The 18,873-nt window shown below is 44.1% G+C and overlaps 1 protein-coding gene across 1 annotated transcript in view; it reads left to right on the forward strand.

The window, feature by feature from the left end:
* The window catches only part of CCT6A (chaperonin containing TCP1 subunit 6A), a 1,157,445-nt gene that overhangs the window by 160,853 nt on the left and 977,719 nt on the right, over window positions 1–18,873 (forward strand). Inside the window, exons 3-4 of the mRNA XM_044054211.1 lie at window positions 2,008–2,142; window positions 3,240–3,413. Of these exons, the coding sequence (XP_043910146.1) occupies window positions 2,008–2,142; window positions 3,240–3,413 (309 nt within the window). The remainder of the gene's footprint in view (window positions 1–2,007; window positions 2,143–3,239; window positions 3,414–18,873) is intronic.

Here is an 18,873-nt window from a genome sequence, read left to right on the forward strand (position 1 = left end):
TTTGTACTTTTATATTTAATTGCTTCCCATTAGGGGGGGGGCACCTGACATCTGGGGTAAGAAAAACTGATGTAATGGCATCGGCTGTATGTTTGATACCCCTACCGACCTGACATGGAAGAAGGGACGGCAACCGAAGCAGGACCCAAGACTTTGTTAATCAGGTCGACTGAGGGCTACCTGCAAGCAGATAACCCAAATGTAATGACTGCAACAATGAATACACTCCCAACATCTGCATTTATGATGTGTACACAACTGTAATTACCCCAACGGGGCAGTTGTCTTTAGTAGAAAACATGATTTTGGGAGAGCGATATCTGGGACTGGCGATCTTAACTGGCAGCAGAGAAGTTCTGAAGATGGTGCGCACTTGCGTCCCTTTTATGGCCTATGTTTGATAGCTGCTTGCGTGAGACATATGCCACACACTCTACAGCAGTAAGAGTTTGGTTTACTGGCTGAAGTTGGCTTGCCTGGACAGGCAACTCCTTTGTGAAGAATACTGCAGTAGATGAATAGGACATAATCATGCTTTGGTTTATTTGATTCTTTTGCCTCTTAATTCCCATCAGCTGTAGTTTAGGATCTTTATTTGTAGCCATCTGTCCCAATGAGGATGCATTTCATTGCAAACTTTTTCTAATGCATCCCGCAAAAGTATCTTGCCCAGTCTGATGACAGGCTCCTAGCTTGGTTATTTGGTTCATTTAGTAACCAGAGCCCCTTGTTTCTCAGAATTACGTTTGCAGAGAGCCATTCAAAAGCAGCCATCCCATAAGGTTTATAATAGCAGTTGTAAGCACATTTCTGTCGCTAAGCAAATCCTGTAACATTGTCCCCCGCAGTTGTAGAGTGCTTATTTTCCTTTTGCTGTTTGAGTCATTCATTATCCACTGTTAAGGTTTACTTTTGAGAATATAAATTTCATAATGGTAGAGGTATTTATGATTTGTTGTAATAAGACTTTCTAAGGATTATTTTTCTCTTTTTTTTTTAGCCTTCCCCACGGGACTGTTTTTTTTTTTTTTAGCCTTCCCCATGGGACTGTTTTTTTTTCTTGGCTTCCCCATGGGACTGTTTTTTTTTTTCTTGGCTTCCCCATGGGACTGTTTTTTTTTTTCTTGGCCTTCCCCATGGGACTGTTTTTTTTTTTCTTGGCCTTCCCCATGGGACTGTTTTTTTTCTTGGCCTTCCCCACGGGACTGTTTTGGAAGAGATGACCCTTTCTGTTTGAACCTGTTATTTCAGCAAAACTTAAATCCTCTGGAGGACTGCATGCCTGTATCTCTGAATTCCACACCTTCTGTATTCAATAGCTTTTATGTTTTTGTCCTACAGGGGTAGGTTTTTCTCTTTCATGAAATATGCTGCCTTTATTTGTAACTGTTCAGTCCCAGTTCAGTATAATTTTTATAACTATCTCTTGAATGTAGTTGGATGTTCACAAATATTCATTATTACAGAGAGAAAACAGTGGCCTTGAAAATGAACCAACTCCTTCCCAATTTGTGACAGGCATGGTAGATCACTTGGCTTGGTTTCAGAAACTTTTTTTTTTTTATTTTTGATTACATTCTCTTCCCATGTAAACTTTCCACAGGCATTTTAGGAGCAGATATTTTTTGAGGATGCAGCATTGTCCACTTTGCATAGCCTTATAAGCTGGGTGCTGCTTTCAATAAAGGTTTGCAAATAGTATCTTGTTTTGTGATATTGGAGTAGACACAATGGTTTTGGGCTACTGTTGGGAACAGTGTCCTAAAAGTGATATCTGCAGCCATTGTGTGTTTAATGTTTTTTCACCAGTTCCACGATGCTGTGGTTCTCGCACTGGATGTGTTAATGAGTATTAGTCTGTTAGCAAGAAAAATTCTGCTTTACTGCTTTTGCAGAGAGGAAATCTGGGTCTGTGTATGAATTTGGTTTGTTAAATGACTGTATGCTTGTCTAAAGTTTAAAATAATATGAAGGAACTAAATGCACCTTTTTTTTTTTTCACTTTAGCAAATCCAGCACCCCACAGCTTCTTTAATAGCAAAGGTTGCTACAGCACAGGATGATATCACTGGAGATGGAACAACATCAAACGTCCTTATTATAGGAGAGCTGTTGAAACAGGCTGATCTTTACATTTCAGAGGTATTTGCTTTTTAACTTTTCAAATTCCATTTGGATTAGAAATGAATCATTGTATTTGTATTGGCTTAAGTAGCGGTATTAAGTTTTTAATTTGGATGTATTTTTTCCTTTCTACCCAAGACTAGATGATGAAAATCTATTTTTACTTGGTTTAAAGCTAGCCTTGTCTTCAGAATATGTAATTTTGTTTTGTCCTTTTATTCTTCCTGTACGTATCTGTCATTGTGACTCTCTTCCTGACTGTTCTTTTAGTGGCTGCCTGAAAGACACCCCCACCCCTTCCTTTCATGTTGCAGCTGACTAGCCAAAAAGAACTTGGTAGATGCTGAAGGGTGGCTTGTTTTAAGGAAATTGTTGGGTGGCACTTAATAGGAAGTATCTGATTTCCACATGGGACTGTTCTTCCCCTTTAGCTCTGAGAAGGATTTGTATGGTTCCAGCTTTCGAAGCATGGTTAGTAATTACCAGTTTTATCTTGGTATAGCAAGTGCCTCTCAGAAACTGAGTGGTGGTATTTGGGGATGGGGATTTAGGTAGTCTGGTCCTTCCACCTTTGTTTATTTTTCATACTGCATTGTTTCCTGAAAGCTGAACTATACTATATAGTTTTGTTTGGATTTCTGTTGTGATATAATTTAAAACTTTTTATTGATGTTCTGCTGCTGATTTGGCATATTTCTTAACTGCAGCAGGTGTTCTAAACTAATAGCAACCATTTTCAAAACGCACATTTTTTGTGGATTGTGTTTTTTAATGACCTTTACCAGTGTTGTGCAAGGCTGCTGAATTCCTTTGCGTTTCATAATCTTTTCATTTGAGCTGCTGTTGGCATTACATTTTATTGGCTATTTCCTTACTCAGCTTGTGTGGCACAGCATTGCTGTTCACAAGTGGTGTAGTCTTCACAGTGTGCTTGCACAAAAATGGTACTTGCTTGCATACATTTATTGCATGACTGAAATTTTGTATTTTGTTCTGAGCTTATTAGGATAATACAGTTACAGAAGGTTGTAAAAATAAAAGAATTAAGGTTTGGGCATAACCATCAGTAACCTAAAACGATGTCGTAAATATAACCAGTACATTTTTGATCTTAGGGATTGCACCCAAGAATTGTCACTGAAGGATTTGAAGCTGCAAAGGAAAAAGCGCTCGAGATTTTGGAAAAATTAAAAGTTCCCAAGGAGGGGGATAGAGAAACTCTTCTAAATGTTGCCAGGACATCTCTGTGTACAAAGGTTCATACAGAACTGGCAGAAATCTTAACAGAGGTAAGTGTTGTATGTATGATTCTTCCAGTCATAAGATGAAAAATCTTTGGTAGTTAACAGGCTATGTTGCCCCCCCCCCCCCACCAAGTTTCTCACGGGGAAAAATAACATGGGCCATCTTTATTTATTACATCCAGCATGATCTCTCATCTTTGCTTATCTATCACTGTGGGGATTATGGACCATTTTGTTTGTGCCATCATGTGTCTTATAGTCAGAAGCTTATTTTTGTTTTCTTATAGTAGTTTGAGAAGTCGAATTTACAGTGCGTGTTTTCAGTTATTTTATTTTACATTTGTTAACTGGGAAAGTCCGACTTGGAACAAAGTCAATTTTCAGCAGAGGCCTGGGGAGAAAGGCTCCAGATGCATGTCTTTGTAATGTGGGAAGAAACGAGCACCCGGAGGAAACCCACACGAACGCAGGGAGGACATGCAGACTCCGCACAGAAGGCACCCCAGCCGAGTATCTAACTAGAGAACCTCTTGCTGTGAGGCAACAACACTACCGCTGCACCACTGCGCCATCCAATTTTTATTTTTATAAAAGTTATGTTGAAAAGTGACCTGAAAAACACCTTAAGATAAGGTGTACTAGGGACTACAGACTGGATTACGATAAAAATGCAGAAGCTCAGCCTTTCGGCCAAGATCAAGTGTAGTTTAGCAAAGGCATAGTTGAAGGAAACTTGAGACACTGATCTCTCAAGGAATGGGTATTGCATAAGTGCACTACAGTAATGATCAGTGCTAGAGGATGATTGTTAAACTGTAAGTAGTGAAAAATGTACATCTGAAGTAGGATATTCATTTGTCTGCAACCTGTGGGTTATGGATCCGATATCGGATCCGAACCGGCATGGTTTTCCAGCTATGGATCCAAGCTCTCAGCTCCTCCCCTCACCCATAATGCCCTGCTCTACCCTCATGACCTCAGATCTTGTTTGCCGCGCTGGTAACTGGATGTGGATACATAGCTCTCAGCTAAGTGGACTATTTTCTTGTTTAAAAACAGAGAATTTTTTGTTTCTTTAACTAAATTTGTGTGAAAGTAGTAGGTTTCCCGTTAATATAGACTGTTTTAAGTTTATTTTAAGTTACAGTAATAATTTTATTCCCTCCCTCGCTGTAGAGTGTGTGTGTAGGCCTGTGTGCTTTTTTTTGTTGTTTAAGTTACTTTTCTGTAACTTTAGGTTTTATAGATTATGGCTGAACAGCCTAAGTCTATATTTTCAAAATGCTCCGAGTGTGGCCATAAGCTCTCACCGGCTGATGGCCACACTCGGTGTGTTAAGTGTCTTGGGGTTGAACACCTCACATCTGGTTGTTCCATTTGTGCAGGGTTCAACCCCAGGGCACTGAGGGAGCGGAGGTCCAAGCTGGTCTTGGCAGGTCTTTTACCGCCGGACTCTGCTCCGACCTCCGCTCCTTCGGGGACTCCTGCGGCTGCAGTTGTTCCCCCTGTGGCACCCCCTCCTGCTCCTGGGACTCAAACTCCCGCTTCTGGAGAGGAGAGGGATGCAGCTAAAGGACCGGAGGAGAAGCACCACGGCGGGCCGAGACCTCTGTTTCGCCCCGCCAGCCAAGCGGCTTCTCCCGGCTCCGTCGGTTCGGTCTCCTCCTTCGGCTCCGGTCCCCTGTCTGCTTCTCACGGGTCCTGAGGAGGAGGAGACCCGATCCGTCGAGGCTATCGAGGAGGCATTCCAGGCCTACCTCGGTAGCCTCGTCGAGATCTACCCATAGCCTTTCTGATGCTGATCTGGACCGGATGATGAGAAGGTTCATCCAGGCCCAGATGCAGATGGGAGTGCTCTTGCCTCCCCTCGGGGAGCTCAACACCCTTTTAAGCCTATTGCTCCTTCTCCGACCCGCTATCCGGGTTCGGAGCAACTGGAGCCGAGCAGCCGGGCGGGGAGGTCGGAGCCGATAGTACTTGGTACCGGATCCGACCCTGCCCTCGAGTGCGTCGGACCCGATCTCGGAGCCTGGATCCGAGCCGGATCCGGGGATCAGTGCTCCTTCGGCGCCGTCTGTGTCGGAGCGCACTGTCCTTCGGATCCGAGTGCTTGGCGCCGGCTCCGATCCACTCTTCGGATCCGAGGGGAGCCGATTGTCGGATCCTTTGGTCGAGTCGGCTCCCCTTCGGCTTTTGATGTAGTGGAGAGGGCTCTGTTGAGGGTCTCCGGACCCCGGCACTTGCTTCGCTCCGTCCCGCTCCCTCTGCACTGGGCCAGGCTTCCACCATCCGGCCCCTGGGACAGCCCGTTTCTGTGCCCCAAGTTGCTCCCATGGAGCAAATTGCTGCTTGCGAGGACTCCTCTGACAGCCCCCCAGAGGAGGCCCCTCGCAAGCATACGCAAAGGAGGCACATTGACTCCCCGAGTCTCTCACTGAAGACACGGACTTGGAGGAAGGGAAGGCTCCCCACGGTCACCCCGAGGATGTCTCCTTCGAGACATCATGGAAATGCTCCGTATTAGGGGGTGGTCTGCCCCCAAGTCTTTCTCGGACGAGTCCGTGTTCTTGGAGGCATTCGAAACGGGCCCGTCTACCTCTTGGGTGTCCCCCCCTGCCGACCCCCTGGTGGACCTTACCACCAGGGCGTGGAAGGAACCGGACACCGTGGAGCCAATTCCCAAAAGACCTGATAGGATCCTTAGTCTGCCCTCCGACAGGACCCATTGGAGTAAGGGGCCTCCTGTAGATGCCATGTTGATGGCGGCGGCCACAAAGAGGGAACTGGCTCAGGAGAGTCCCTCAGTCCACCCACCGAGCAAGGAGTCTCGGATGATGGACCGCTTGGGGAAGCGGATGTTCAGTTCGGCGACCTTCTCGGTAAGGGCGCTGAACTATTTGGCACATGTTATTCGGATGCAGCGAGACCTTATTAAGGAATACGCTGCATCCCCCCCTGAGTCCATTTCGGAGGAGGACAGAGTTCTGCACTCCACCAAAATGGCCACTCTTAGGTCAGTCACAAATACTTCTATGCGGCTACTCTCCCATGCTACGGGGGGCGCCGCTAGGGCTGCGGGGGCAGGACTGGTCACTAGACGCCAGGCCTGGCTCCGTCACTCATTTTTCTGAGCCCTTCAAGGCGCTATAACGCCCCTTTGATGGTTCTGCTCTGTTTGGCAAGACCGTTCGCGAGACGTTGACCCAGAGCGAGAAGGACGGGAAGACGCTGTCTGCCGTCGGAATCCGCTTCTCTGCACCCCAGAGGCCCTATTCTAGGAACCAAAAGGGTCAGAAGAAGATGTGGTTCCGGAAGTCGCAGCAGTCCCAGCCTGCTGCGGACAACCAGTCCTTCCGTGGCAGAGGAGGACAGGGAGGACGCCGCCCTAGAGGCAGAGGGGCTCCCAGAAACTTCGGGTCCAGGGAACCTTTCTCTGAACGGCCCGCGCAGCAACCCTGAGGGGTTGCCCGACTGCTCTACTCTGGAGGCAGTCGGGGGACGTTTTTCGGGGCACCTAGCGGCATGGGAGTCCATAACATCGGACCGCTGGGTTCTCCAAATCATATCCAGGGGATATCGCATTCCTTTCCTTCACCTTCCAAAGATGAAGTCCCTCCCAGACGTACCACCCGGTCAAAGGGAGGCCGCTTTGGCAGAAATTGGCCATCTGCTAAAGAAAAGAGCCATCCAGCCCGTTCCCCCAGACCAGATCGGATCAGGGTTCTACTCCAGATTCTTTAGTGCCAAAAAAGACGGGGGAACTAAGACCAATCCTAGACCTCTCTCTCTTGAATCTGGCAGTCCCCAAAGAAAAATTCCGAATGGTCACTCTGCAATCTATTCTCCCCCTTCTGGGAGAAGATCACTGGATGTGCTCGATAGATCTCAAGGACGCGTACTACCACATCCTGATGGACAGGCGCTCCAGGAGGTTTCTCCGCTTCCGGCTGGGAGCCAGTCACTACCAGTTCCGGGTCCTTCCCTTTGGTCTCACCATAGCCCCCAGGGTGTTTACCAAAGTACTAGCAGTGGTAGCGGCCCACCTGAGGCTTCAGGGGGTGCAGGTCTTTCCCTACCTGGACGACTGGCTCCTTACCGCCCCAACAAGGCATCTACTTCTCTTGGCGAGACTCCTTTCTCCATCTTGCTCCATTTCTGGGCATCACAATAAATACAAACAAGTCCAACCTGGCGCCCACACAGCTCTTAGATTTCATAGGGGCCAGACTAGACACAAGGAGTTTACGAGCTTTCCTCACTGCGGACAGAGTTCTAAATCTGCAGCTCCAGGTGCGGGCCATTCTCCATTCAAGTTCTGTTCCAGCGGAGTTGGTCCTGAGGGCTCTAGGGTCCATGGCTTCGGCTATAGCACTTCTTCCTCTTGCCAGGCTCAATATGCGCATTCTACAGTGGACGCTCTTAGTACAGTGGTCATACCTTGCTCTCCCCATGCATCATCCCATAGCGATCAGCAAGGCTTGCAAGCGGTCCCTCTTGTGGTGGCTCCACTCTCCGGATCTCCACGAGGGTCGCCCATTTTGTGCTTCTCCCCCTCTCGCCACGGTGACCACGGACGCCTCCCGCCTCGGGTGGGGGCACTTTGGGCCGGACAGTCCAAGGCACGTGGAACGATTCAGAGACCTTACTGCATATCAATGTTCTAGAGATGAGAGCAGTGCTCTTAGCATTGCTAGCACTTCAGGACTTTCTTCCCTTGGGAACAATTGCGATTCAATCGGACAATATGTCTGTTGTCTGGTACATCAACAAGCAGGGGAACAAGGTCATACCCTCTTTGTCGAGAGGCCATGAGAGTTTGGGAATGGGCAATCTCCACCAATCGCTTTCTCATAGCAACGCACATTCCGGGTTGGTCCAACATCCTAGCGGACAAGCTCAGTCGCACCATTCTGACCCCTTACGAGTGGTCTCTCAATTGTCAAGTAGCGGAACGCATATTCGCACGGTGGGGAACCCTTCATGCGATCTCTTTGCTTCTCCCTCAAACACCAAGTGCGACAGTTTTTCGCTCTAATACCTCCTCCGGAGGTACCCCAAGAGACGCTCTGGTGCATGCTTGGCCACCCGGTCTTCTGTATGCCTATCCACCCTTGCCTCTGATGCTGCAAGTTCTTCAGAAAGCCTCTCGGGTGGGTTGCAGAATGATTCTCATTGCTCCGTTCTGGCCTCGACAGATCTGGTTCCCCTTTCTAAGGTCTCACTCGGTGAATCCTCCTTGGATTCTAGATCCCATTCCGGATCTGATATCCCATCCATCCTGCATTCCTCCTCCGAACCTGGACAACCTGAAGCTGACCGCTTGGCTGCTCCAGTTCCACTCTTGATAAGGACTCCCGGTATTTCTTCACCGGTAAAGGCTATTTTGGTGGCGGCTCATAAACCATCCACTAGAAAGGTTTACCGAAGCAAATGGAAACGTTTCTCTGTGTGGGCGGAGCGGCAAGGCCTAAATCCCTTTACGGTTCCTCTCCCTGTAGTGCTTGATTTTCTAACCTCTCTCTTTAATGATGGTGCCAGCAGTTCCACAGTCAAAGTTCAACTGGCGGCAATTTCTCACTATCACATTGGTCAAGAGTCTAATCCTCTTATGTCAGCCAAATTGTGCAAAACATTTCTTAAGGGTACTTTCCTTCTCAGGCCCCCTATAAAGCAAGCAGTTCCTCCTTGGGACCTTTCTTTGGTCCTACAGGCCTTGACCGCTCCCCCTTTCGAGCCCGCGGCTACGGTGGAGCTCAAATTCTTGTCCTACAAGACAGCCTTTTTGGTAGCCATTACATCAGCCAAGAGAGTTTCTGAACTTCAAGCTTTATCAGCTAAGCCTCCTTACTTGGTATTTCATCCAGACCGTGTCTCCCTCAGGACCAACCCGTCCTTCCTTCCTAAAATCGCTTCTGAAGCAAACATCAATCAATCCATTAACCTCCCTGTTTTCTTCCCTAAGTATGAAAACAAAGGTGAATATAAGCTACACTCACTAGATGTTCACAGGCAACTTAGATTTTATCTCAACAGGACAGCTGGTCATAGGCAATCCGACCAGCTGTTTATTTCCTTTGCAAAATTCAATTTGGGCAAGCCAATTTCTAAAGTTTCTCTGTCCCGCTGGATTTCACAGTGCATTTTATTGGCTTATCAAGCGTCAGGAAGGCCCGCACCGGGGGTGTTCATGCCCATTCAACCCGGTCAGTATCTACCTCGGCAGCCTTCAAGGCTAGGATTCCTCTAGATGATATTTGTGCAGCAGCCACGTGGGCTTCATCTCATACATTTATTTCTCACTATAAGTTGGATCTTGCATCTAGGGGTAGAGCATCCTTTGGCTCCGCGGTGCTCGGAATATCCTTCCATGATGGCCCAAGATTCAGGTAGCTGGGGACTCTGTCCCACAGGTTGCAGACAAATGAATATCCTACTTCAGATTTAGAAGTTATGTACTCACCATAACGCGTTCCATCTGAGTAGGTGTATTCATTTGTCTGCAACCATCCCGCCCTCCTATCCCCCTGGCCTTTCAGTTTCCTGCATATTCCTTGTTACCCTTTTTAGGGTATTGTTGCTTTGGCAAACTCGATCTGAGGTCATGAGGGTAGAGCAGGGCATTATGGGTGAGGGGAGGAGCTGAGAGCTTGGATCCATAGCTGGAAAACCATGCCGGTTCGGATCCGATATCGGATCCATAACCCACAGGTTGCAGACAAATGAATACACCTACTCAGATGGAACGTTATGGTGAGTACATAACTTCTAATTAATACTGATCACTGCTGCAGAAGCCTTTGCTCTTTGGATTATTTTTGCCAAGGGTATAACAGCCAGCCAGATTCAAATGCTTCAGGCACCTTCCATGTGTACAAACTGTCGGCTAGCTTGTTTTGGGCTGACTAAAATGACAGGTTTGGGTGCCAAGCATTTCTGAGCTTTCCTGCCACCGAAGAGTGCACTGAACTGCAGGATTCAGGGAATGTACATATGGTTGGCTTGTGCTGTTCCATTGCTGGGCAGATAAGATACCAAATTGTTCTAATATTTTTCAGTTAGAAGTGTGTGTTTCAGTGAGACTTAACTGCACTTTTAAAACAGGAGCGCACTTTGTTTTTGCAATTTGTTTAATTGAAACCCATTTTTTTGTGGCGAATATGTTACTTTAGGGACTGACTTAAGTGTTTTAAAGTGATTTTACTCTGAAAAAAAATTATTTTTAAAAGCTTTAAAATGTTACTGGCTCTTGCTGCTGCTTTTCCATGGCTAAGAGGCAGCGTTTTCAGTTTGACCATGATGCAAATTACCGGTCCTATGGTTTGCCCTCCTTCCAACCCCAAAGTTAAGTAAACTGCCTTGATAATCACTCCTCTTTTACCCCAGATCCCTCTAGTGTAGCATCGGCCACTTTGGATTGGGGGTTAGCCACGTCGTCTTCAACTATTGGTTCCCCTTGGTGGACAAGGAAGAATCACTTTTGTTGGTACGTGGAGAGGGAACAGGGAAGTCTTCCCTGTTTACTCATAATGTGGCCATCTCTGGGGAAGCTGCTGCTGCCAATATAACGACACTGTCTGCTCCATTTTTCCTGTCAGAAAGAAAACAAAAACTAAACCTATATGTACTAATCAAATTTTCTTAGGCAGGAGTACTTTAGTGGGTTTGGTTTTGGGTTTAATTCAGTCTGTTGATCCTTCTTACAGGGTGGCTTCGGGTAAGCGGGATTAAGAGATTCAAGATTCTGAATCTGGATAGAAAGATGAAGGGTTTTTTCCTCCGTTTTCTGATCCAGACCTCTTGTGAGACCTTGGTTTCTGACCCATTCCTGAGGAGGATTCTCTCTGACTGTATTGAGTATACACCAGTGTTTTCAGTGGGAGAACATTGAGGTTTCTCAGTCTCTCAGAAAATACTATGAGCTGTTACAAAAGGAATTTCCAGAACCTTCACCCATTTCCACCAGTTCTGTCTGCTGTGGAGGATGTGTACAGAACTGATTGCAAATTTCCTGATAGCCTGCTACCCCTAAAAAAGGCAAACAGAATGTGTAAAGTTCCTCACCCTTAATATTTATAGCACTTTCCCCAAACTTGACTGAGTACCTATAACTTTAACCATATTTCTGCTGAACATTGGTTAATTCAGTTCTACTTTTTCTGACTAGGATGGGAAGTTTGATAGGTGTTGGAAAAAGTGTGCTTCTGCAACTTATTTTCAGAATTTTGAATAATCAGGCTCATCATTGTGGTAGTTTATTAAAATTGTGAAAGCATGAGGAACATTTTGTCTGCTTTTTTTCCTTGTGAGAAACTGTCTTTAGTAATTTAGTTTCTTCCATTGTATAAATCGCTGTTTAGGGTGTGTATGTATTTCAATTGATACTTTAAGGGCTATGGCTACTGGAACTGTTTTTGAGCAGATTTTCCTGGCTGAGTTCTCAAGACCATCCAGGTGAAGTGAAAAATTAGATTAATCTTCCTTTGGATAGAGATTTAATTTTTTTTTCTGTTGCAGAAGTTATCAAAAACCATGAAAAGGGTAAGTTGTTGTTATATATATATATATATATATATATATATATATATATATATATATATATATATATATATATAAGCAAAACACCCAAGCGATAGACCAGAAATGGAAATAAGAACAAATCCCAACGTTGCACCCGATCACTGATCTCCAGTTGGGGCCACCATTCAACTGGCAAGTGAACTTGTAAAGAAACGGCTATATCCAAATGTGAAAAGTAAAAACTGTTCACAGCACACAATCCCAATACGTACGTTGGCGCTATGTGATTTTAATCACCGGGTAAAAAAGGTTATACCGTTGTTCAAAACCCAAGAATGTGCGAATCACAAAGTTGTAAGAAAAAGAAAAACTTTTATTCGTAAGCGCTTTCACGGTGCGATCCACCGCTTCATCAGACAAAGACCAAACAAGTTCTTTAATTTAAATATCAGCTAACAAACAAGCACATGATCCCACAAGCCTATCATGTAAAACCGGAATCACGTTTAAAATGCAGGATTTAAAATTATATAATTTAAAATTTAAAAGTAGTCTCCTATTTGTGACGCTCCAAACGTGGCGTCCACCTCTCGTCAACATACACAATAAATTTAGTTGCCATAGCAACTTAGTTAGAGTGGAAAACATTAAAACATTGAATAAGTAAGTAATCTAAACATTTGTATCTAAAAACATTTGTATAATCTCTCATACACAATCATATATTCATTGCCGGAAAATCAACTGTCCGGTTCAAGAACATTTTATAAAACATTTTATAAAACATTTTATAAAACATTTCATAGAAACATTGCGTAAGAACATCTCAGGACATGCATATGTGCAACAGTTGTAAGGCATTCCGAGATCGGACATATGGCCGCCTGAATAATAAATGTACAAAAATAGTCACTCTTTTAAAATATATATTATATATGGAATCTTATACAGGGAAAAGAGGTGACACACTGCAAAACTCAAATAATAATAATGTTCCTCTAGGAAAGTATGTTGGGCAATCTAGCACTGTGCGATAGAAAGTATGTTGGGCAATCTAGCACTGTGCGATAAAATATACACACAGGCTCATTGATAAATTACTGTATCAAAGCGCTCAATAATACTTGGGCCCCGTATAATTCAACATCAAAAAATCAACTATCCGTTACAAGAACACTGTTGTAAAAACGTATTATATCCTTAGGCACACATGGACACGTCCCGGGACACAAAATCTATAATTTTGGACATATCAACACCTGACCGGTGTGTGCAAGAAGACTATTGACTTTTGCATAACATCAGTGATTCGAATCCTTCTGCAAATGAGGATTAATGCACTAAGCCACTCAAAAACTCAGAAATATGACGATCTTTCGCTAAGAGGGTACATGGACTGTGCAGTAAAGCACTGCGCGATAGGGCATATACGCGCAGCCTTGTAAGTACATAACTATATCAAAATGCTGAATAATTGAACAATATGTTTAATAATATCTGGCACATTGAAACTCCATGTGCCTCTTGTGGACGTATCCAGATTGGACATGGGTAGGAAGGGAGTATGATGCCTGTGGTGCCTGTAACAAAGGTATGGGCAAGGGTGTATGCATGCGTGAGGACTATACAAGACTATAACAACTAAAAATATATAGTGTGTGGCTTGCAGATGGAAATGATCTATGTCAAAGAGGGAAAGTGTTAGTAAAGACTACCGCAGAGTTCTATTCTTGAGATAAGGTTTCAGCGAACTTTTTATCGCACAGTGCTAGATTGCCCAACATACTTTCCTAGAGGAACATTATTATTATTTGAGTTTTGCAGTGTGTCACCTCTTTTCCCTGCATAAGATTCCATATATAATATATATTTTAAAAGAGTGAATATTTTTGTATATTCAGGCGGCCATATATCCGATCTCGGAATGCCTTACAACTGTTGCACATATGCATGTCCTGAGATGTTCTTACGCAATGTTTCTATGAAATGTTTTATAAAATGTTCTTGACTTGGACAGTTGATTTTCCGGCAAGGAATTTATGATTGCGTATGAGAGATTATACAAATGTTTTTAACAAATGTTTAGATTATTTACTTATTCAATGTTTTAATGTTTTCCACTCTAAGTTGCTATGGCAACTAAATTTATTGTGTACGTAGGCGAGAGGTGGACGCCATGTTTGGAGCGTCATGAGCAGGAGACCACTTTTAAATTTTAAATTATATAATTTTAAATCCTGCATTTTAAACGTGATTCCGGTTTTACATGATAGGCTTGTGGGATCATGTGCTTGTTTGTTAGTAGATATTTAAATTAAAGAACTTGTTTGGTCTTTGTCTGATGAAGCGGTGGATCGCACCGTGAAAGCGCTTACGAATAAAAGTTTTTCTTTCTTTCACAACTTTGTGATTTGCATATTCTTGGGATTTGAACAACGGTATACCTTATTTACCTGGTGATTAAAATCACATAGTGCCAACGTATATATTGGGATTGTCTGCCGTGAACAGTTTTCTTTTACATTTGTTTTTTGGATACAGCCATTTCTCTACAAGTTCACTTGCCAGTTGAACGGTGGCCCCAACTGGAGTTTAGTGATTGGGTGCAACGTTGGGATTTGTTCTTATATATATATATATATATATATATATATATATATATATATATTTTTTTTTTTTTTTTAACAGCAGCCCTTTTCCAAATTTTGTAAGGGATTCTCTAATCTCTCATCCAGTTTTGGCAAAAAAAAAAAAAAAACTATCTCAAAATGCTGGTAAAGCATTTAAGAATAAATGGCAAGGAGTTCTAAAAAGAATTTGGGATCCCCCTCAAAAACCAAGGACAGTCTAACAAGTCAGAATGCCTATTTAAAAGACCTTTGGTCTCTGGTCTGAACTGTTCCTCCACAGGAAAAAAAATAGATGTTTGTCTAGGTCTGTTCCAAAGGTTTTCCTCTCTATCTTTGGGCACTGTGAGGGAATACCTTGGGATTTTGGTTCTTATGACATCTTTGATTCTCATAATACCCATGGGGAAGACTCCATGAGACCGATACAATGGTTTCTGAAGTCTGTCTGGTCCTTGCACCAACATCCTTTCTTTCCAAATACCAGTGCTTGAGTCTTCCAGAAGTGGAATCACTTGGTGGAGCCAACAGATTTCCCTAAATGTATCCCTTCTCCCTTCCTGCTCTAAAGAAGTCAGTCACAGCAGATTCCTTGGACTTGCTTTGGAAGCAGTGTCGAGAGAAGTTCAAGCACATAAGTATAAGAAAGATATTTGCATACCCATTTTTACGGACTAGTCATGTTAGCTTGGGATACAACCTCTCAGCACAATCTGTCTACAGACATTCTACATTCATTTAGGACAAAGCTGTATGTCAGACAAACTGAGCAGGATGAGAGCAGACCCTGATGAATAGAAACTAGATTAGGGGGTCTTCAAGATTTTCATCTGTGGGAAGTTGTTCAAGTGGACCTATTGCTTCTTGTCAGAGTAGTCAACTGGCAATAGTCTGCTCCAGGATTCCATGCAAGAAGACCTGGAAGATGGGTGCCTTTTCCTTTCCTTCAACAGGAATGTTCCTGTATGCTTTTCCACCCTTTTCACTGATATCCAGATTACTTCTGGAAATTTGTAAGGAATCCTCCAAGATCATTGTGGTGACTCCTTTTTGGGCCATGCAGCAGTGGTTCTCATTTCTCTTGGAAATGGTCAGGGGGAAATTACCACAAGCTTCCTTAGAATAAATCTGCTCACACAAGATGAAGGGTGTTTGATACATCCCTAACCCACTTCAGCTGACTGCTTGGATGATAGGGTCTTTAATTCCCTTTAGGCACCTGTTTACTGATGGAAATATGTTCTAGTTGGTGCCATGAAGATAACCAGCACCCATTCAAGGCTAGTTGTTCTTTGGTTTTACAGTATTCATATGAGTTATTCTGTGGCCTTCCTTACTCCTCCATCTAAGTTCACTTATTGGATATTTCAGCACGTCTGCCCATAGATCCTTTTCATTTAGTGCATTCTCGTCTCAAAATGTTTTTACAGTGTTTTTTTGCATAAGAGGCCCCCAAGAAAACTGGTGGCGTCCCCTTCAGATCTTAGTTTTGGGTTAATGACTCTAACAGTTGCTCCATTTGAACCAGCAAATTTGGCTGACTGAGGTTCTTGACATGGAATACAGTTTTATTCATTGATCTGACATCTGCAAAAAGAGCATCTGAGTTGGAAGCTGTTATGATGAGTCCCTGCCCTGTTTTATCTTCCACAGAAAGTGTTTCTTTGAGAGTATTATCTGCGTTTACTTTAAGCCAAACTATCCACCCCCCCCCCTTTTTTTTTCCTGAACCTAATAACAATTGGGATTTGGTATAATGGTTAAGATGTTTGACTTGGAAATAGTGTTTGAATCCTCACTCTTGGGAAGGAAATTGGCTAGGCATAGAATGGCGTATTAAGAAAGCCTGGTAATTGGCTATGAGCTTATGAAACCATAAATCTAAGGAAGAGGGAAAAGGAAAATTTGGAGAGGGTTGGCATAATGGTTAAAGTCTTAGCTTCATGGATAGAGAGAGAGAGGGTTTGAGTCTCACTTTTGAGGGAAATTATCTAGGCTTAAAATGGCCCATAAGGGCGGCTAGCCTAGTACTTGTCTATGAACCTAAATGAAGGTGAAGGGATATTCCATACCTTGGATGTCAGCAGAGTACTCTGATACTATTTTGACATTACTAAATATTTCAGATTGGTTCATTTCTTGTGAAGGCAAGAGGAGACAGTTTGTCAAAAACAAGCATTTTCCAAATGGTGCCTAAGGCTGTTACTTTTTGTTATACTCGCCATAACAAAACCATTCCAGGCAAGGTCAGAGCCTTGGCTTCATTTATGGATTTTTGGTAAAGGTTGGGTTCTAGAAGTATTGTAGTAGCAACAACTTGATTCCTTCTTTGGGTCTAGATCAGGCTTTGCTAGGGTCATTTTCCAAGGGGTCTTGGACCCTTTTCCTTTCACTTCCCAAATGTAGTAAGCTAGGATTATCTACCCTTAAAGCTAAGGCTACTGTGATCAATGTAATGAACACAGTAAAATTGTATAAACTTAAAGGTAGATGTTCGAATGATCACTACTGTAGTATTTTTTTGTGTGCATGCATGTTTATGGGAATTTATTTGATTCCTACCATTGTCCTGTCGGGGCTCATCCTCCCTTTGTCTGTTGGCATGAAAATTCTGAAGGGCTTGGCGGCCAAACTGTTTTGTAAGCTCAGCTTGAGCTGACTGGATGCATGGAAGGAGCTTCTTCCAAACTGTCCGGATGTTGTGTCCTTGGCAGTATATAACATGTGTATGGCTAAGGATATTGCAGCAGTGATCATTCGAACATCTGCTGATATGGTAAGTTTACTCGCATAACTGTAATTAATATCTTAATGTCAAGATAACTGCATTTTGGAGAACTCCTCTTTCTGAGGCACAGCAATGTTGCCACATACATACAAGTAGCATTAATATAGGGAGTGCAAAGGTAATGTTCTCCTACAAGAGTGCTATGTTAAGTTGTCAATCTCGCCTTCATTCTTGCTGGATGGGTTTGGAGCCGATCCTCGGCTCTGACTCGGCACTTGCTAAGCTAGAGAGCTAATTTTACCAGCTCGAGGCAACCCTATATCCCATGATGCAAGGCGGAGATTACTCTGATCTCGTTTGCCGCTTCGCTAACAAGGTGCCTTCTTTTACCAGCTCTAGGTAAGTGAACTTTTTAGAGACTTTGTTTACCCCCCTTTAACTTCATATATATATATATATATATATATATATATATATATATATATTGTATTTTTATTAATTATCGACTTACTTTAGCCCTATTCCCGTCAGTGTTCCCTTCTTTTTGAGTAAATATTCCCTTGTCCCTAGTTAGGCCTTAGGCCTTCCCCTCCCTAAATTTTTTCCTGTCAGGGATTGTTTGTGTGTGACTGTGTGTTATCCCTGTTTAATTTAATTTGTTGGACTGAGTGTTTTTGTGTGTGTGTTACTGGTGTTTCATCGACACAGTTATGTCGAAGGACACTAAGGTCTCAGGCTTCAAGAAGTGTGACTCGTGCTGTCAGAAGATGTCTCTGACAGACTGTCACACTTCTTGTGTTTATTGCCTGGGACCTTCGCACCTGCAGGACTCTTGTGCTATCTGTCATGCTTTCAGCCCAAGGGTCCTGCAGGAACAAAAAAATAAGCTCATATTAAGGGGCTTATTAAAGCCCGAGAGCTCCCCGACTAAGTCGGCGCCGGGGAAGCCCTCGAAACCTGTTAAGCCTTCGGCTCAGGCTTCCAAGCCGTCGGCTTCAGGTTCTTCCTCACCAGGCTCGAGATCGGCTCCGGCTGGAGCCGATCTTTCCATACCAGTCTCAGTATCGGCTCCATCCGGCGCCGATACTGTCAAATCCAGACACTCGGTGTCGGCTCCGGCTGGAGCCGACGTATCTTCGGCTCCGATGGCTCCATTGATCTCAAAAAAGAGATTTCGATCCCCTTCAGTGGAATCTATACATTCGGCTCCGAGATCACCCTTGCTCTCGGAGCGGAGCCATCGGAGCCGATCTTCTCGGTCATCCAGGCTATCTGATCACGACCTTGAGAGAGTGGTGAGTAGACTATTAAAGTCTCAGGCATTGGCCCAAATACTCCATAGCCCATCTCAACAGACGGTAGCTATATCACATCCACCGAACATTCCTCCTTCGACTCTCTTACAGAGCTCGGAGCCGGAGCTCCTCAGAACCGGTACCGTTGTGACTTCGGAGCCGATACCACTCCTTTCGGCTCCGTCGCCCTCTGCTCCGATTTCCTCCTTGAGACCTTCATTGGAGGGATCCGGGCGTCTAGTCTCTCTCGTCGGCTCCGAGGGGGCGAGTGGCATCGGACCCTTGTCCGACCCCGTTCTCCCTCTCGGAGCTTCAGCGTTTGGTGAGCTCGGCCCCGA

Source organism: Protopterus annectens, chromosome 13.part0, assembly GCF_019279795.1.
Source record: "Protopterus annectens isolate FY-2018-M chromosome 13.part0, PAN1.0, whole genome shotgun sequence".
Classification (NCBI taxonomy): Eukaryota; Metazoa; Chordata; order Ceratodontiformes; family Protopteridae; genus Protopterus; species Protopterus annectens.